General features: G+C 41.7%; 1 protein-coding gene across 1 annotated transcript in view; it reads right to left on the reverse strand.

Moving 5' to 3' along the window:
• Positions 1–808: 808 nt before the first annotated feature.
• The window catches only part of CDC5L (cell division cycle 5 like), a 34,324-nt gene continuing 13,782 nt past the window's right edge, over positions 809–21,350 (reverse strand). The window contains exons 11-16 of the mRNA XM_080587428.1: positions 20,943–21,107; positions 19,547–19,627; positions 18,950–19,195; positions 16,133–16,330; positions 2,461–2,673; positions 809–1,271 (exon numbers count right to left, since the gene is read on the reverse strand). Coding sequence (XP_080443554.1) covers positions 1,167–1,271; positions 2,461–2,673; positions 16,133–16,330; positions 18,950–19,195; positions 19,547–19,627; positions 20,943–21,107 — 1,008 coding nt within the window. The 3' untranslated portion in view covers positions 809–1,166. The remainder of the gene's footprint in view (positions 1,272–2,460; positions 2,674–16,132; positions 16,331–18,949; positions 19,196–19,546; positions 19,628–20,942; positions 21,108–21,350) is intronic.

Raw genomic sequence — 21,350 nt, forward strand, 5'->3', positions numbered from 1 at the left:
TTCAATAAAACCATCCTTACTATTCAGAAGAAAGTCAAAGCAGTAAGAAAATGAAATTCTGTTGAGATGCAGTCGAAGGAGAGGAGGAGTAAATAAGAAACTTTTCCCCACCCGACTCCAGGGCTGCTCTGGGCAGCAAAGCACGCTGCCTAGCCCCCTCTCATGGAGCAACAGGAAATAGTGCCAACGACCTCAAAAAGTGCCATCTATGAGATCAGGATGTACTCCATAAACCCCTAAGGGATGCCTCTTGAGAGGCAGCATGGCTGTGGCTGCAGTACTAAACTGAACAATATTCAGCCCTAGGACTCAGGTCAGCCAGCACAGTATGGACACATCCACGCCATCAGGCTACCAGGGCTGGCCACACACCCCCTGCTTATTAATGTCTGTCCCTGGCCCACCCTAATTCACAAACCATGTCCAAGAGATGCTTGAAGATGCTGGATGATCACAGCCACCAAGGAGCAAAGGACAATTTTAAGAACTGTACAGAACAATCACCTGGTGACTACTGCAGTGGCAAGCCAAAGCACGGTGGAGTTATGCTTACTGTATGTGCAGGTGAAGATCCCGATATAGAAGGGAATGTATCGTCACAAGGACAGAACTGTGAGCAGTTTTACATGGACCAAAATTACTCTCCACAGGTCCTACCTGTTACGAATGACAGTTCGGGGGAAGGAAGGAGGAAGGGAGAGCGAAGCACAATTGAGGAAGAACGATAATTTATAAGAAAGGTGAAAGAGATCTGGGTTGGGGAAGGATTCCGTTTCAGTTAAAAGACAAGCATTTTATTTCATAATTATTTTTAACATTCCAGGTTTATTCAAAAGACATTACTCTGCAGGCATGTTATCTCATAAGTCTTAAGACTGATAAAACACTAGGAATAATGTGACAATCCCAGCAAATGAAGACATGGCTAAAATAATATCAGAGTGACTTCTTTTAATAAAACTTTGGACATTTTGATCCAATGTTTTTTAATCCTGGATGAGGCCATTCATATCGAGAGCATTTGAAATAGTCCATCAAAGGAACAAAACTTGACAAGATACAAACATCAGACTACACTTGATTTCTGTGACTGACGGCAAAAGCTGCAGGAGAAATATCTGTACACTTTAAAAATGTTACATCAGCAACAAAAGGAAGTTTGTGCTTTAATACTTTGCTTGAAAAGTCTCTTTATCCAACATGAAATCAGCAAATCTCTGCTGGAGCTCCTTTTCTCTCTCCTGCTGTCGCTGCACATCTTCCTTTAGACACTGAAAGGAAAACAAACAACCAGTCACATGCCTGCAGATCATTAGCAAAGGTTGTATTTTAGTTCCTTCACAGGAAGCTAAGATAGAAGAATGCTAAAATTACTCTTAAAAACTATAGCAGTTAATATAAAGTATCAAGAATCATGGCCATCTTACTTCAGCATCCTGTTTTTGACCGCAGCTAATATGAAATGCTTCAAAAGGGGAGATTTCAAATTAGAAACCAGCCACAAGCAGTGCCCTGTATTTAAGAGTTATCTATTGATCCCTCTCTTCCGTGAGTTTGTCCAGAGTCTTTTTTTAGGTAACCTTCCCCATTAACACGGCATCCTGCAACAAGGCCTTACGCAGGCCTCGTTCCACTAACGATGCAGCATGTGAATGAGAACTACTGCTCGTTCTGAAACTGCCAGCTGACTAGTTATGTGATATCCCTTCACTCTTGTATCTCTCTTTGAGGCTGCCCCTTCCTCCTCGAAGCCATGCTGACCAGGTAGAGCCAGTAAGGCAGGCTGCTGTTACTCAGCAGCAATGGTCCAGATCACCAAATGCAGACAGCTCGCAGCAGGACTCGTGGCAAAGAGCCTGAGCTCTGAGGATGGCTCAAAACTCAAGTTACGCTATGGCTGCTCAGCTTCTGAAACTGGGAGGCATGATGTCAAAAGCCAGCTCCAAAATGGGGTTATCTTATCAATTTATAACAGTTATCTTCAAATCTCGTAACAACAACACGGCTTAAGAGAGGAACACAATGTGTGAAAGGAGAGTCTCCAGTACTCTGAACTAGCATTTGGTCTATTGATTTTGAAGGTAACAGGAGGCGTTGCACAACTTTCAGATCTACCCTGAGTTCTAACAGTAATTAAAACCAAAACAAGCCAAATTAAGATAGACATGGAACCTCTGCTGATACACGCTGCAGAAGATTAATAAAAAATACCACATTAGAAATATAATAAAAACAAAATGAAAGAACACACTAGCAGATTGATCCCAGCTTGTAACATGTCACAGAATCTTTGATATTGAAGTGAACAGCAGAGGAGTCTGGTTAAAAGTATAATTTAAGACGACCAGTAAAAACTCGGTACAAACTCAGGCTGTTAACTTCAGAGTCTGGGCATTGTAAAAAAGATCTTTTCCACAACGTCTGCATTTGATCTAAGGTATCACATTTATGCAATCTCACCTCCAGTCTCCTTGGGATAGCAGCATCTTCATGTTTCTTCAGCTCCTCAAAAGTACGTAGCTCCAGATGAGCCTGTTCAATTTGGTCCCACAAATCATTCAATTGTTTGATGAGGCCCATTGCTCGAGACTGATAACCACCAAGCAAAATCTTCAGCTTCTTTTCCATCTTGGCAGCCCTCTTTGCCTCAGTTGTCATATGACCTCTGTTTATCTGTCAGAACGAAACCAGGAATTGTTTTAATTATCCAGAATCCAAAAGTTAAAAAAAAAGAGGTAGTAAAAATCTGCAGAACACAGTATTGATTTCTTTGATTTCGGTTAACAAATCATACACTGCACATTTTACAACAGAAGACATTTCTGGATTAAAACCTGTACAATGCAAGTAGATTATTGAAGATGAAGCCCACTAACCATAACAGAGGGTGATTACACAGGATGAGTACGGTTTTAGAGACAGGAATTGTTGCAGTTGTGAGCTCAGTAGGCAGCCAAGACACACAACAGCTTGGTATGGCACCTCCCAGTCACGCAGGAGATGCTCTGTGCTTTAGTAAAGGCAAACTAAATAAAGAGAGTGTGTTCTTTTTAAATTATATTCTTTATCTGCAAAACCAGACATCTTTCAGTCCTTCTACCCCCACAGGATTAATCTAAATCATATTTTGGAAGGAAAAAGAGGCAATCAGGAGCCTGAATGCAGCTCTGGATCTGTCTTTTTGTTGTAGAGAACCACAATGGAAATGTTCACACTGCTCTTGCTGACAAATGAATGGCAACATCCGGGCATGGAGTCACCACAAGGAACCACAGAAGGACTATCAGATCAGCAACTAAATTCTACCACCTATCTGCATGTGCTTTCTTAGGACAGCCTGATCAGGAGACAAAGGACTAAGAGTAAATCCTGATGACTCGCAGAGGTGTGACAAGACGGAGACACCAACCACTGTTGGCTTCTAAAGGTATGAAAGGCATAAAATAATAATAATAAAAAAAAGCACCACCGCTAATAAAAAAGACACCTCGGCACCCAAAAAGAACCCCGGTGACATGATTAGAAGTCAATAGCCGGTGACTTCACTCCTGGTAGCATCATAAGGCATCCCAAGAAGAAAAGACTGCTGGCATTCAGATGTCTGGGTAGCTGAATGCTGGACCGATTACTCCAGTACACATCTTTTGTTTTGTGTTTGGGACCATGCGGGTACAAGACTGCAAAGAAGTGAAATCGGTTTGGACCTAAAATAAAGTCACCTCACCTATCTGCAAGATGTCCCATTCTGATTTACTGCAGTACCATAATGCTGCAACATTATTCCCTCCTACGACATACTGAAAACCTGGTAACTCCTCGGTGGCCTCTCAAGTAACACCGCTTTTTCACAGGGCTTTTCCCTTAAGAATCCCAGAGCAAGAAGGTAAGATTATCTTGAGCTAGCAGACGAGCCCTGAGATAGCACAATGAATCAGCTGCCTAAGGTCAGTGGCAAAAGCCAGAAGCAAAACCCCACAATTTACAAGCCAGTACTGTACACAACAGATGTGACGAAGTGATGAGATTAAAATGTGGTATCAAAACCACAAAGCAAGTGGCATGTCAGAAGTGAAACTCTCCTTCCTGTATCATTCTGGTAAGTGCTGCCTGGTGCATCCTGGATTTGAAAGTCTCCATTTCCCCAAAGTTTCCCCAAAGGACTCCACGTCAGTCCTCTAAAGCCATAATCCAGAATCAGGATTTGAAACCGACAAGTGATATACGTTATAAAATTCTGCCACCTGGGATACAATGCAAATAAGCAAGCATGATCATGTTAACGTGCTATAAGTGATTCATTCAACATTTAAAAATAGAAAAGGTACCGGAGCCCTCTGCATATTTTTATACTTGCATTCAGTTGGGCAAAGTTAAACGGGCAGGCAAAGCACGAAATAGCCACGGGCAGTTTTGAAGCCTGATAGCACCACAGAGATCCTTAACTCTTAATACACAGAATAGACCTGTGTGAAGCTGAGGAGAGGTGCAGCACATCTGCACAGGGACATAAGGGGTCCTGGTCGTTCTTTTATGCTACCTTCTTAAAAATATTAAACAAATAAAAACAGTAACACTCTTCGGAAAGAAAGAAGAAAGATTCCAAACTCAACAAGAGGATTTGGGCTTCTCGCATTGATTTTTGCCACAGTAACAGGTATATTAGCCCAGGAGACAAAGAAAAACGCTTAGCCTTCTCAACTGTAGGAATGTAAGTCTAACTCAGAACCACGGTGGCTAAAGCACCTATCCTTGCCTTACTTCTTTAGAAATCAAATAAATTACCACTGCTCAAACAAAAAGTGGAAGCTTTTCACTGCTTTGAACCCTACCTACCATGCATTACCGAACATATCATCTTTTTTACCTACGAAACTAAACTCTTTGGGGAAGAACTACTTTATAACCTGTCCAGGACTGTGTCCTGGACTGTCTGATGCTACTGAAGTATACTTTATTATGCAGCTTCACGTTTCTTTAAAATGCTCTACTCCTTAACAATTTATTCACTCATTGAAAGCAGGTTTAGTGTGTGGTGCAGAGATAAACAAATGAATGGTAAAGGGAGAAAACTGTTAATGGGGGAGTGAAAGAGAAATTTGACCTCCTAGGCTGCCTGGTTTGCTCCTGGGGAGACAGATGCAGACTGCTACACTTTTCAGATTTTGTTTGCAATGTAGGCTTTCAGTATGCCCAAGGTGCTTTAAGCATACAGAAAGGCGCCTCTTTTTCAATATTTATACAAATCTAGAGAAAATTAAATAAATAGATTAGGGATTTGTGAGGATACTCTCTGATGGAAAAGTATGAAAGCTTTAAATGTCTTCGCTGGTAAATAATATGCTATTACTGCAACAACAAATACAGCTGGGCAGCAAATGAGCTGCTTTCCAATTACTGCTCCTTGATGAAAAACGCGTGCTGAGAATTCTTGATATTTAGAGATCGTGGAATAGATGGATGCACAGGCAAAGAGAATTTTGTTTATAACAAAGATCTAATGTAACACAGACCGATTGCCCCACGTTGTTTCACAGTGTTAGAGATGGCAGAGTACTCTTGGTGTGAAATGGAACTCCAATCAGAATGCCATTATTCTAGAATAGGTTAAAAAAAGACCATTTAGAAAAGTTCCCCTGCCTTCCTAAATGAAGATCTCTCAACAACCCAATTTTCTAACAGAATGTTAAACACTGAGTACCTCTGGACATGAATTACAAGCAATATCTCCATTGTGCAGAAAAGAGACTATAGCAGGGCACTGAGGTCAGAAGCCCTAAGTTATCTGCAATTTTTACCCGCAGTGGCAGTACTGGGTCGGTCTCACACTTTCACACACTGCAGTTGGGACTCACCTTGCCTGTCCCAATCCCAGCATGGCACCCAAGGTCCTCCCATATTCAGGAGAGGAAACTGGCAGCTCTAGGGCACGGCTCCCCTGATCCAGGACCTCAGGAGAGGACTGAAGTGATGCTACCACAGTCCTTACTCCTGTCCACTGACTAAGAGAGGAGCAGGGGCTGTCTGCCCCAACACAAATACCTACGGCCAGGTAGATCAATCCCACCCTAAGTACCTACTGTTTTAATCAACGAGTTATGATAAAGCATTCTTTCTCCAAGAAAAACAAAAACAAAACAGTTCAAATCTAATGCTTGTTAAAACATCACACCTGACTATTTAAGGATTCTGAAGTTTTCAGACACTGAGAACTGGATGTAATATTTCCAAGTTTTTTCTGGATACACATTCTTGCTTTTAACTACTGCAGCTCCTTGGGTTGTAGGCTGCTATTCAGCCCTTGTTTTTCTGGTCAATTCCTTGTCTATCTTGGATTATCACGGGCCATGGGCCTCACTGCTGTGTTAAAAAAAAAATCCTCTCAAGTTTTGAAAACCAGAAATAACAGCCCTTTCTTCCCCCCCTACTTACAGAGAAATGTGAACACTCACCACCTTTCCTCCTCTCTCCCAACTACAAGATTTTAGGACCTACTACAAAAAGGTCAAAAGGAGGTCTCAGCTTTTGTAACAAATACTATTTATTAAAAATTGCTGACTTCTGCATTAATGCCAATAACTGCATATAATTTTAGTTCAAGCTTCGTAAAATTTTAAGGCTCAGATACCAAGCTAAAAATTCCAAGCAGTTATGAAGAGGTGTGTTTAAACAGTAGTCTACATTATTTGCTTAAAGCTAAGAAATGGATTTCAGTAAAATCTGACAACCATTTCCCTCATGAACCTAGCAGAAAATGTAAAGACATTTCAAAGATTTCTCCACTTCATTATTTATTTTGTACGACTTGTTGGCCAGCTTTGGTTTGGTTGACTTTTGTACCAGCTTTAGCAAAATGGGAATAGAAAATACAGACACGGATAAAAACGGTGCCTGATCTTAGGGGAAGTGCCTTCCCCTTCATGCTCAGTAAGACCTGAACTAGAGAACAGTGTCCAGTTTTTGACACTGGACTAGAAATCAAGAGAATCCAAAATGGAGTAAAAGATGTAATCACAGCTGTAATAAAACCATCATCTATAAAGGGAGATTGTCCAAAAAATAAGTTTGTTTTTTTTTCATCTAACAATAACACAGAAAATGACAGAAGACACAAAAACATGCCTTAGATATCCAGAAGATCTTTGTGAAATTAGTGTTTTCTTATGTCCACTCAGAAAGGAAAGAGGATTTAAATTTGGCGAGGCAATTTTAGATAGAAGATTAGTTGTAAGGTTTAACCAAGGTCAACAAAGAACAGGGAAAGACTGCGTATGAGGACAAGCATCCATCAGGAAAGATTTAGGAAAAAAACTCTGATGAAGGAAGGGCTCAAACAGGTTTAAAACACATTTTTACAATTCCTCATCTTGCCGTGTCTGCTGAGGCCAAGTCTACCCTCCTCAGTTCAAAGGATGGTTTTTCCCTGTATTGTTTTGCTTTCCTTTCATTCCGTTAAACCTGGAGCCTCCTGCAATCCCTAAGCAGCAGCAAGCATTCCTGTTTTCTGCTTGATCGTGCCTGATGGACAAAAAAAAAGTGGAAGCAGAACTGCTGTATGTTCTTACCAGAGCCATAGTCAAAAGTAAACCAACTTATCTCATGACCTTGGAGAATCAACACATCACTGGTTAGCTTGTGCAGAGAGAAATCTTCTGCCAGCTCCTCCTGCGTGGCTGAACAGGTTCCTCTCAAAACCTACGCAGGAATACTCCCAACACCGCTCTAACTTCCTTCCTCTCCTCAGACCCACAAGCAGCCCTCCCATACTCATTTCTGCTGGCGGGAGCTGGATCAACTTAATTTAAATCGCAGGGTTTGTGAACTTGCCTCATTTTGACTCAGTAAGCCAGAGCAGCTGGAAGGAGATAATGCGCAGCGAGATGGATGCCACGTCATGCTGGGCTTTCGACAGCATTTCACACCTTCCCTGACGATGACTGTAACACCCTCTATGCTCGTTTAGGTGATCTGCCTTAACCAGCTCAGAAGGTACCCTCTACGGTAACATGTTTTTTAAGAAAAGATGCTTTATTTAAAAATATTTTACCACTTAACGATCATTAGTATTATGATTTACAGATATCTGCAGAAGGCCATTCCATCTGCCCCCAGCCAAAACCAATAACCCAAGTGCAGTCTCCATGTGAACCGTTTCAGAAATCACGATGCCTCGCTTTCAAGCGTCGCAACAGGAGTTGGTAGGGCTGTGGAGTGATGCTGTAGGGTACATAAAGAGCAAGAGGTCCCACAGAAGTTCGTAACCTCCAACTATCTAGTTTTATAGAAAGTTACTGGATAAATTAGCAGTCACTGCTGATCTGCAAGAATGTAGAAGCCCATTCTCAATCTTTTTATTTGGGAACTGCTTTTAGGACTCATCAGTATTACCAACGATACCCAGCTATCATGTTCACAGAAGAAACACAGCTAGATGAGCACAGCTTAAGAAGAAAAACAAGTAACATTTTCACTAAGCTTTCCTGAAAACTCTCCACCTGCCCCTGGAAAAAAGAAATTGCCGTAAGATCCCAGCCAGCAGCTGCCACCTCAGGCTAACAGCTTTGATTAGCTGCAAGCAAACGTGAGTTACTGCTGCATCTGGTAAGATAATAGGGCAGCAAACACACATGTAGCTTCAAAAAGCATCGCTGCAAACCCAGCGTTCTCAGACCGGTCTCTTCCAGAGGCAAGGCCAACAATCATGTGGAGGCTCACACCACAAACCATTAGCAGGCAGCCTGGGTCCCTCTTCGTATACAGTAGAAGCCCCACGATGAGCTTACCGCAGTCACTAGTGCTCCACTCCAGCAGCCACCACTACACAAGCATAAGTGAAGCAAGTCACTTCAGCAGCAGCAGCTCTCACTGGCACAACATCCACAGACTCGGACACGGCTTCACATTCGGAAAGGCTCTGCGGCTTGCACCAACAAACCGTATCAATTTTTCCCTCTTTTTGTCAAAAAACAGTTTACAAAAGTGATGGTGCGTGAAGACCTTTAGCAATGATGAGCCTTCCCAATGCTGAACTTTGTTCCTCAGCACACAGCTTCCCATTATGAACTCTGTTTTCACATGCAAAACCTGATTTCACCAGGCAACGTACAGGAAGACAATTGTTTTAGGCACAGAGGAAAAATTTCCCCATACTAGGACCAACTGGCCACAAAAAAGTAACTGCTATGCGGTTCAAGTTTATTTTTACAGAAACTTTTTTTTTTTTTTTAAACTGCCCATTTAAAATGTTTTGGCAGAACTGGACTGAGGACATCAAGTAAGCAAATGGAAAAAAAGCATTTTTCCACACACGAGTTACCAAGCCCCCAAAACATGACCTTAGGAGAAAGGCAACCACAACATACCAGTCCAATCTGAAGCCAAATTTCAGAGACATAGGCAAGTTCACAGAAATAAGAATACGAAGAACCCTCTTACTGGCGGTCATCTGCTTCCTTCCAAATGTCCCCAAATAAGTCAACAGTAAGAAAATTGCTATAAAAATCAAGTATTTGCATTCCTCTCTGAAAATAACAGTTTAACAGCAAAAATAATAGTTCTGTTTCTCAAAGCTGTTCAACTGGCAGCCTGAGCAATAGCATCTCTGTAGGCCTTTAAGTCCTAGAGAACAGCTAAATTTGAGTAAAACTACACCCGCTTTCTTTCTGCTTGCTCGTGGTGATGAAGGTTTCAGAGTGGGAAATGTAACTTGTGGGGAAATCCAAGGACTTAATAAGTCAATTTACCTAAAGGAAAGCAAACAATGGTTTTTGTTCCAGACTTACCACAAGCAAAGCTCCAGCTCCATTCAACCAGCTGTGAATTGAAGATTACTTTCCAGGTATTACAAAGCACACTTAAGATTTAGAGGTTTTACTCAGTGATTTTCAGTCACAGGTCTGCAGGTGCTTTGCAAACAGACTTCACAGAGCTCTGTAAGGTAGACATCAATCCTGTTCCAGTGACAGAGGAACCAAGGGAGACATTAAGAGCTAGGCGTGTTTCGCTTATCTAAGGTGCTCTAGGTGCCTCTGCAATCAAATAATAGGAAGCCCAAGGGGGAAATTCAACCCTCAGGCAAGCCAAGCTGCTCTCAGGAGGAGCCTTGTCTCGCTACCAAAAACACAGGGAGCCTAAGGCAACGGCAGTTTTGTTTGAGTTAGGACGCTTCGATGAGGTGTATTGAATCGCAGCTCACGGGACTTGCTCAAAAATAGACAATGAGTAGCCACCTGCACAAGAAAGAGAGCGCACAATTTCTGGCTGCATCCATTTATCTTCCCTGGCAGGGCATTTTTTTCTTGCTGTACACATAAGTTATCCTTGGCAACATACGAACTTTTATTTATTGTATCATAGATACGGAGAATAATTTCATTACGGATCTCACAACTATTCCTAAATTCTGCAAGCAAAGATGTGATGTGTAATAGCCTAAGCTGATCTAATAACCAGCTGCTATGGAAAGGGGTCTGCTTCTTGACCTAAAAACAATTTGTTTTTTGATAGGTCAACGAACTGAATCAGGTTAATGCCGAGTTGCAGCAGCACGGGTACAAGATCAGAGGTAACGGCAGGGGGCTCTGGGAGAGAAGGGAGCAGCACTGGTGGGTTTTGGCATGAGCTGAAACAGTAGAGCATCCTAGCTACAACACAAACTGCATGCTAACTATGCTGGTAAGCAGTTAAAAGTGTTTTCACACAGAGGTAAAGACAGCTCCTAAGAGATCTGCTATCCATCTGTGTCGCCCAGGGAAAAAAAAAAAAAGTATATTCCCTACAAAACTGCAACACTAAATAGATTTGCAACCCGATGAGCAAGTGCACATTAAGCAGAGATCAGGCACTGTAGTAGTGGTCTTGCATAAACAGTCAGATCTGTCAAACTCTGAACAGCTTGACAGTGGAGACCACTGATAAGCCTCAAATGTGTTTCTCTGGTGCCAACTACATTTCAACAGACCTTATTTTTAAAAAAAAAAATAAAAGAGCAGACTTCGTAACAGCAACACAGTAGTACAAATGAGTATATGTGAACATAAAAGCAGAGCACTCAGGGATTCCATCAGAGTTTTTGAGTTTTAGGAGTAACTTCTCTATTCCTAGTCTTACAAATTCTTATTTTCTACAGGTGTTTTCTCAGAAACAGCAGGTCTGAAAATCCAAAATAAACTGCAGTCTTTAAAAGCACATAAACTAGAGATAAAAACACAATCTCCAACAAACTAACAGCTGATACACCTTGCAGTGCAGCACAATCCATAAATCTCCAGCTAAGACGCTGGTTTGCAATGAAAATTAATTCAGAGGACGTAGGCTGCAATCAAAAACCGGCTGCTTCGGTCTGGTGCCTTACCAGCTTGTTCATGGGGACAGCGCACACCGTAGTTACACAACAAGGTATTGCAAACCTTGCTGTGGGATGGGTATTTGACTATGCTTTGTGTATACAATGATCTAGTTTCCTCCTCTGTAGACTTTCACGAGGGATAATTTAGCAGTCAACTGAAACGAGGACATAACTACCACAATGGCAAGAAAAATATTTGAATGTTGCAAGCCAGTATTATGAACTCCTTTCAAATACAAAGCAACGCTGGTAGGAAGTTCCTGTGTTCTGAATTACAAAGGAAACAACTAGTTTGTTAAACAGATGCCTCTACTGTCTCGTTGCACCTGATCAGCTTCCTAGCTTAACAAATACCCCAGGTAGGAATACTTTGCTTTATAAATATGTTGCTTGGAAGAGAAATGAGCACGAGATGTTGCAGAGGACTGGTTACTCAATGCTACTGTGCATGAGAAAACTCCAGTTTCTGAAAGGACTAATCCTGCAGGGCAGCTAGCCTCGAACAAACATGCTAGACCTCCAGAAGTTGCTGCAAAGATCAGAAAATCCAACCTGGATTCAAGCAAATCTAAGCCGTGCCCCTGACTCACAGTGAGGTCAAAAGGATTCACTTGCACGGACCTGAAGCACTCGCTATTAAGGCAAAGAAGTTCACGTACTAACCCCTTCCCACTCTTAAGGTGCGTAAGTAACACATCCAAAGAGTCTAAAATGCTCAAAACAGACGAGAAACGAGAAGTATTACAACCACGTGGCAGTACATTCCACTAGTACAACTATCAGTGTGCTGCGCCTTCCTGCTGCGGATGCCTGGAGAGGATACCCAGCCAAACAGGAGCCGTCCACAATTGTTCCGCTTCGCTTGCTCAAGCCCATCAATAACAGCACAAATCTGTTTGTGATATCACCAGCAGTTCCAGAAAGATAAGTTTCATGTCAGCATACACAAGACTGCCACCACTAAATCTCTCAGGCAGTGAGAACAGGCCAATTAGAGGAAGACGAGCGTTTGTCCACGCCATCAATCCACCCAGTAATCTCTGAGCAATGAAGACAGTGCTAGAAATAAGCTGCTTTTTTTTTTTTTTCCTCCCCTCTCCAGAGGATCTGCAGGGTGTTAGCAGTCCCATATGGAAGTATTAGACTGTGACTACCTAACGTGCAGCCGTCTCCAGCAGCTCCCACTGAATACTCGCGGGATTTTCCTACCAGACTCAGTGCAGTAGGGAAGGGAACAGGCGGCCCCAGAAGCTGACCAGCATCAGTTTCTGCTGCTGGCAAACTATTTTAGTTTCCCTTCTTCTCTCAAAGGAAGTTAAGAGCACAAGCAAATATCTTGGGGTACTGAAAGCAGAGCTAATATCACTGCTTTTCATTAAGGCTGTCAGATACTTCCCATCGGAAGAGCTGTTTCAACTGATACTGCTTTTAGACAGTTTTACTTGGAAAAACCTTAAAATGAAGGTGGGTTTTGCCATTTCTGAAAAGAGGGTAAAAAATGCTGTGTTTTTTTTCTGTTGTACACTCATTTCTTCATTAAACTGCTAGATTTATTATAAACTAGAACGATTCAGCCGGTGACCTATGCTGTGTATCTTGCTTTTCAGAAGGGCCTTCTAAAATGAGGTCAGGCAACGGAGCTGCACTGCGTCGCAGTTTGCACACACTTGGGGAAATTTTCAGCTCAAATTTAACTGCACGAAGTCCACCTGCACTCAACAAACAGCAGTGAAAAGCAAAGCACGACTTCCACTGCACCTGTAAGCCAGCTCCACTGGCCCCAGCTCCTGACTTGGCTGGGGTTTGGGGTATGCTGAAGGCAGCCACAAGCTTGCTCTCTCACATAACTATCGGCACACTAAGCAATGACACCTTGCCTAGCAGATCTCAAAATTCCCAGATAATCTGAAGATGTTAAGAGAGTCACGGTGTCTTGTGATCGCAGCAAGTGATCACAGCCAGAGCTAGCTGCACTTTGTTCACTCTCCCTTCTGTGGAGCCCCACGCGATGTTGGTAAGCGAATTAAAACAGTTTTCTATTGACAGACCCTTCAATTTGTACTGCATTTCCTAGCTGCCTACAGAGCAATGAGCAAACGCACCAGGAGTTTGACAAAGGGATGAGTTGATCTGTCTTTGCTTCAATATCCTCAGTGAGCACGCCACTGGCAACTTCTCGTTCAAATATTGGGAGGAGATAGACTAACTGCACGAGGAAGCCCACACAGAAGTAACCAATTCAGACTTCAGCAACAATCTGCAGCATAAAGGCACTGGGCCACACACTGAACAATGAAGAGAAAACAAAATATTCAATAGCTACTCATTAAGCAAGCACCATCCATCCTGTGCAGTAAATGAGTCTGTGGAAAAAAAAAAAAGCTAGGCTGTAATCACAAAATTAAAGGCTGTCTCGTAATGCATCTGCGTAGGCAAATCAAGGCTGCCAGAGGAAGGCTGCTTGTGCATTCCCTAACTTCAACCGCTTGACTTTGCGACTTTTAATAATAACGCACTCCCCTAATGTAGTTTGGGGCGTAAAATATTGAAATTTCAAAAGCGTTCGTACGCAAATTAGGTACAGCCTTCGGCTTGCTGGCTCGAGGCCAGCGCAGCCCCTGCTGCCCCGAAAGCTAGGTGCTGCTGTGTTCAGAGAGGTTTTGTGTTTTTTTTATGGAAATGCAGCAGAGCAGAGCTCCGGAGAGAGCAGTGACAGGCGGGCAGCCTTCGGCAGGGCGATGGTGCTCTCTGCTGGGCGAGCAGCAGCACGACAGGGGCTTAGCATCAGCACGGAGGTGAACGGCTGGTGGCCCAAACGGGAGGCCAGCAACTGGGGAGGCTATGGACAAGTCACGACCGACAGACTTCACAAAACACACGTTCATTCTGTATTTCACGTGTGAACCAAGTGAACACTCGGCCTTTCTGGTTTCCCTCTCATGTAATTTCTGTGGTAGTATCTGTCTGAGGACGTTTACTTCCAGCACCGGTAGCTATGTTGATGCTAAATACAGAAGAACTTAAAAACTGGAGTTTCCTTTTACAACAAAAGGAGAAATAATCGCATGCCTGCATAATTTAGAGAATTTTTTAGGCTAAAATGGTATTTTGGAGAACAGTTGACGATTTACTGCAAGTCTGAACAAACGTTCTGTGGGAAGACCCCATTTAAACCTAGCTTACCTTTTATCATGAAAGCTGTGTACCTTTGCGTTTTGTGTCGAGTGTTTGGGTGACACTCTACAGAGGGGGCAGGACAAGGGAAAATCAGCGTCAAAAGGTTTGAATGGCTCTTTCTTAGTGCACCATACCTCAGATGATCTCTTCCCCACTAACAACCCTAACTGATCGTATCAGGAAACTGCAAGCTTGCTCTTTGCTATTAGGTATAACGTACACACACAGTACTGACAATTGCTGCTGAACCAACCAAAAGCCTCAAAACAAAAAGTCACCCAGTCTCAGTAAACCCACCGTTGGCTTTGTGGACACCTTCGCTATGTCACAAAGCAGATCGAGAAACTGCTCCAAGAAGCACAAGCCATCTGCAACACTCTTCTTTTTCCCCCGGACAAGGACTCTGATGGGATTTGGATGGGTGAGTAAATAGAGTGCATGTGTATTCCTTGCAGTTTACATTTCAAACAAGCTCTCAAAACCCTTTAGCTGCAGTTACACTGCATTCTTCCTCCAAGAAACACAACAGAGGTTGGGAGATCTCAAAATAGAGGAGCCCAGCAGAGATGGAAAGGAAAATAAGAAACTTACATTGGAGGATGAACAGGTGACAGTCTGTGAAGCAACTCAAAAAAAAGAGCCACAACCCAGGAAGGCTAAGCTCAATCCTAGGACACTTCATCAAATCTTAAAGCCTCGTTAAGGCTTGTGACTGCTGCATTTTGAATGAAACAAGCGCAAGCAAGTTGGCACTGGAGGATGCTGCCCTCTACAACGCAGAAAACAGCAGAACTTGTTTCATTTCTTGGCCCCCTGGTACCGGTGCTCTCCCATAGTGCTCAGACTGCCTGCAGACACATCGGTGAGACGTTGCCATCTGACCTCTGTCATTCTGTGCTTGTAGAAAATGTTTGTGAAGCAAACACTAACACCAAACTCAATATAAACATAAATAAGCCTAGTACTTCCTAGTAACGGGGAAAGGCAAACATCCACTGTTTTCTTTTCGGGGGACCACTGGAATTGGCTGAACCTTCACGTATGTAATAGTCGATGGCGAAGTGCTTCGCAAGGTATGCCATAAATTTCCACCCATCAGAAACCAGCCCTTGATTTGAAAGAGAACTTGAGAGGGGTTTTGGGACAGAGAGGTTGTTTTAAAGCATCCTTCTCTGAAATACCTTGTACTGCCCACCACCAGAGACAAAGTGAAAAACCAGAGAGCTGGTATCTGATCCACTAATAGCAGAGATTAAGAAAACTGCTAACAAACCACACGGAACTACCGGAGAGCAGCGCCTGACCTTCTCTCCAGGTGAGAATAAAGGGGTGACATGAGCAGTCTTACAGCTAATAGCACAAAGGGAAATTGTGCAGGAGAACACTGTAAGAATACTTTGAGAAAAGGACAGAAGGCAATTTGAACACCTCAAGAACATCCATGAAGCCCCTAAGAGAATTTCTTAACAACCTTTTCAAAGGAATCCCATCAAGAGACCCAAATGATTTATAAAGTAACCTAAAACTCTTATAAACCAAAAAAAAGGAGCAATAAATAAATAAATAAATAAACAAACAGCAGGTTCATAAGCAGAAAAAAATGACACTGACCTCAAGCCTCTTCTCAAGTGACTCTATCCTGTCTTTTTTGCTGGCCAAGTTAGCTCTTGTGTAGCGGCTCTGTCCGGGCAGATATAACACTTGGCTGTAACATTCCTCCCACACCTGGTTGTAAGCTTCACTTGAGAGCTCTCCATGCCCCATTCCTTGCTTTACCACTTCCATCTCTTGTGCCAGTAGATCCTGTGCCTGTTGGAAATGATAAGAAATAAATTGCAGTTACAATACACAGGGTACAAGAAAATTCCTCTTGTTGTTTTCAGTCCTTCAGCGCACAATTCATGGGGGCAGTTTCTCTTTTCATACCAAAAGCTCACCAGCAGGTTAAGCTAACTACAAAATCTAACACAGATGCTGTGGATTATAAATGTAACCCAGGCTAGAAGGCTACTCACAGCACAACTATCCCTCATTTTATATAATTTGGCCAAACCTGACATCACTCTGCTGTAGCTAATGAAAGCTATGGCACAACCAGATATTTCATCTTGCTGCAGAAGAACAGAGATAAAAGCAGGGACCTTGAGGGGAGGGAGAACTACACAGACAGAAGCAGCTGTTCTATGCAACAAAAATCACTTTTCATTTCCTTTTGCTTGCCCTTCTCCACACAGTGGGGAAAGTCAACTTTAAACATTAACGGATGAGCTGCATAAGCTTTAATGCAGGAAAGGCTGCTCTAACAAGCACACACTGTTCGTAGAGAACTACTACGGAGATAGGAGCTTTCTCCTCTTACCAGTTCAGTTTCCAAAGTACATTACAATTAACGGGAAAGACTCGCGTTGTTCTCACAACTCACAGTATTGACAGAGAATCTAACCCACAGAGCTACGTAGGCACCAAGCCCTTCACGATTTATTTGTAACTAAAAAAACTAAACACCTTTGCTGATCTGGATTTCATTGATTACAAGCGTGTCTCCACCCTTTTTCAACAGGATTTACAAATGCACTGCTAATTTCTGCATCATCGACAGATATCTCAGAGGAAGCCGACCTATATTTTATAACAGCAAATTGCTAGATTAAATCATTCCAGGGATACCAGGGGAAGACAAATTAATCATTTGTCCTGGTTGGTCAAGTCAGATAAAAGTAGGAGTACTCCAGCTACACCTGACAAAGCTGAATCTTACATAAATTCACTTTCAATTAGCAGCTATTTGTACACTGCAACTACTTACACTAGTTGTGACAGCAAAACAGTTCCACAGCACACAACAATGCACTTAGCACCACTGCTAATCCTTCCCAAAAGGACACTACGCGTCAGGAAAAGAAAGGAGCATTTTTTGAACAGATTTTAGTAGAAAATGCTCTAAAAAAAATGAAAAGAAAAAAAGGAAAGCAAACAAACCCCAGACAGGGGTACAGATAGGAATACTACTTGGTCTGAATTTGATTTTAAACAAAGGGGGGGTATTACTGTAAATGTTGGAGAGCAAGTAGGAACAAAGAACTGCCCATCAATTAGGAGAGAAAAATTTCTAGAGACTCTGAAGGAAATTTCCAGACGAAAACTACTGGACTGCGTAACAGTCCCTAAATGAAGTGACAGCAAACTCAGTTCTTGTTGCACTTCAAAACAAACAAGAGAGGGCACTCAGAGGCCGATCCTAAGGGAACAATCTGACACTGTCAGAGCAGTGAGATTCATGATCTAACTGCATTTTCCATCTTTAATTTCTCCTTCTAAGGAATTTTCAAGTGTAGTCTTTCATTTAATAGCAAATTAAAGTACATACTGTCCAGTGTTTTTCGTTTTAGGCTCTTGATTCATTGGTCAGCTACGGTCAAGGAGATAGATTTAAAATGTGCTTGTTTATCGGCAGAGTCACTTTAAAGTAATATGGGATTTAGGTTCTGAGATACCAAGGCTCTTGTCAGAATACAAGTTACAGACAGCAGGAGTCTGCATAACAACACATGATTTGGTGGCATGTGATTTTATCCTTTTCAATCATTTTTATTCCTGTAAGCATTTCGTAAAAGGTTACTGGCACAACTTCACAGGTGAAGCTCTTTGAAAGAGCTAACCACAGCCTTGTGTCTAAACTGTCTGTCACTTGGCAGCAAGCACAACATCTGTAGACGTTTAAATAAATGAACAGCCCGAACTGGAAGCCTTGGTACAAGGATATTTAGCTTGGGATTACAATGCAGAAGAGGACAGAATGCCTAGACACTCTCCTCATTTTGTCCAGCGACAACCTGTTCTGCCTATTCAGCACTTTAGCCAGGGGTGCTTTAAGATCAGTTGCCACAGCCCAGCTGGCTTTGCAGGAGGCACTGCTATGCTGGATCAAGCCTGAGAAGCATCATTAAATAACCCCATTTGCTGCTCCAAGTTATAAGCTAGCTACCACTGTCACACTTAGTCTGCACTGCTATGAAGAAAATAAACGCTTAGTAATCCTGGATTAACAGTCAACACAGGCAGCATAGGGTGGATACCACATGGAATTAAAGCGTCTGTACTTTAATATCACTTTATAGGACAGGCAAAGTAGAATTTGATAAATGTGGGGGGCTTATAGCTCCTACTCTTACTTCAAATGATAAACGATCACTACACATTCAAAATTGTATCCAGAAGACTGCGTCTCTGGACAAATACATCACCATCATCCTGCTGAGTGTCGAGATGAACATTAGCCCATAGGAAAAAAAAAAAACATACACGTAAGTTACCCTTACAGCTCTTCACACAATGCTCTGGAGATTTCCGAACTCTGTACAGGCTTGAATTCACTTTTTATCTTTTTTTTTTTTCAGGTCAGTGGTAATTAGGCTGCACAATTCTCACCTTCTTGAGATCCTCTTTGGAGAACTTCTCGTAAGGATTTTGTTCCAAGTAAGCCATATGTTCTGCATTGTTGGTTCCAAATCCTGGGCCTTTCCCCTTCTTACCACTAGACTGGTCTCCAAACGGATGGTGTAAAAGATCAAAATGAAGCATAGTAATCATCTCCTTCTTTATTAGCTCTTCGCTTTTCTGCAAATCTGTTAGAGGTGGCTCCACATTCAAGGGTCTCAATATTGTTTCGTTAACCTGCCCAAGAATAATAATAATAAAAACCATAAACACCGTATTACCAAAGACCACATTAAAATTTATATACTTCTATTTAAACGTGATTTTTTTTTTTTTTTCTAAATCAACTAAACCACGTGAACAGGTGCCAAAAACCCTTGCTGCATGAAACAGATACAGCAACCCAAACCCAGTCGTATTTTCGGCTGGACGTATGAAATACCTCAGAACATTTTCAACATGAAAAGCTGAAATCAGCATAGTCAAATAAGGATTTCATTCTTTCACGATCTACCTAGGCTGTATTTCCTCCTACAATGGTTAAAACCTGCAATTTTTTTCTTCAAAGTGAATTTTGTTTCCACTTACTTCTGAGGGACGTGGCAGATTTTTCTGAACAGCTTTGTGCATTCTCTTCAGTTCCTTTGCACGCTCTGCCTCTCGGAGAGCCTAGACAAATAAGCTAAGTGTTACTCCAAATCGGATGCTTCTTACAAATATGTGATATAAAAACTAATTACTGCAGCAAAAGTTCCTTGAAGTACAAAGACACAGAGTAGCAGGTCACACTTTACATAACATAATTTACTGCCACTCAAGTTAACGAGAAGAGTACAGCAGACTGTGACAGAGATCCTAAAAAGCTATTTCAAGCTATCATATTTTCTTTCATCCCAAGCAGACTTAGTCCTTTATAAATTTTTCCATGTTAAGTTTTACTTCTGCTCTAACTCTCCAAATAGGAAACCTGCCAGTAAGAGAGAGACTCTTAAATCTTTGTCCTCTTTTATGACATACTTCAATGAAACAATACTTGTGAACATGTGAAAACATGAGATTTCTTCTTACATTCTGCTTTTTTTCCTTAAATTCTTTTTTTCATACAAAATGAAAAGGAAATATTGCCTAGAACTTCAGAGTTGATGACCAGTATCTCCCAAGTTCTGATCCTAGATATGTCATGCCTTCATTTGAAAAGCAGTACGCTATTATTTTACTTGATATTAGGTATTTTTTTCTCTATTCCACACACCTAAATTATCCATATTTATGCAGACTTTTATTATTTTATTACACGCAACAGACGCATGTATGTGTACAACTTGCTCCTCCCCAAATGGGATGCTTTAGGATATACTAACAGATATCAGAGCATAGTTTGTGTGGTTTTAACAGTGAACAAAATAATTAAAGCAATCAAACTATTACTTTCTCCAGGCTTCTCTAATTCTGAAACAACAACAGGGACCCATTCACAACTTGGCTGTCTGAGTAATCCTGTGGTAACCCCCTACAAATGGGGAACAATTCACTCCTTAGTAGATCTCTGTGTGTTCCACCAGCCTGCCTGAATTTGAATCTATTTTATAACAGTAACTTTTAACCCTGAGAGTATAATCTGAAACTGAAAAATGCATAGTACTCACATGCTTAAAATTAAGCACATGCATCTGCCGAAAAATGCTTTTAATTATATTTTTATCTTTTGAGAGAACAAAAGGAGGAGAGAGGACATGCACACATTTAAAGACTATCACAAAAAATGAGGCACGCTACATAACATCAAAGAAGAGGGTTCAAAGAGAAAACTGCTTTTACTTGTATGTATGTGTTTTCTGTGCTGCCACCACAGTAAACAAGTACATTTTACTGTTATTCTGTAGAAGCTGTACCACCTCCACTTCACATGTATGATACTATGAAACCATAAAAGGAATGTATTTTATTTCTTTTAAATTGCATTATCTGCATTACATGCACCTACCTGCTTGCGGGCTTCTACATCAGCAGTATCTTCTACAAAGGCTTCATCTACTTCATGTTCCTCAAGTTCTTTTTCTGCATTTTCAGGTAAAACAATCTCAAAGTCGTTCTTGGGAGCAGGAAGGGACATGAGCCCGAGGCGCAGGTGTTCACGAGACTCCCTCTCCTATTGGAATATTAGTAGGATGTGTTTCTGAATTCATGCATTGATGCACAATATGACAAAATTCCATTCATCTGCATCAACAGATGTGAACAACACACAGGCAATACACAAATCAAATAAAAACAGAATTTTTGAGGTCTGACAAAAGGGGACATGTTACTAATCCAGGCTAGCCTATACACCACTATCTGGAATTTATTCACATAATATACACAGAAACTTTCTGATGCTAAAGGACAACTT

Source organism: Anser brachyrhynchus, assembly GCF_964034855.1.
Source record: "Anser brachyrhynchus genome assembly, chromosome: 3".
NCBI lineage: Eukaryota > Metazoa > Chordata > Aves > Anseriformes > Anatidae > Anser > Anser brachyrhynchus.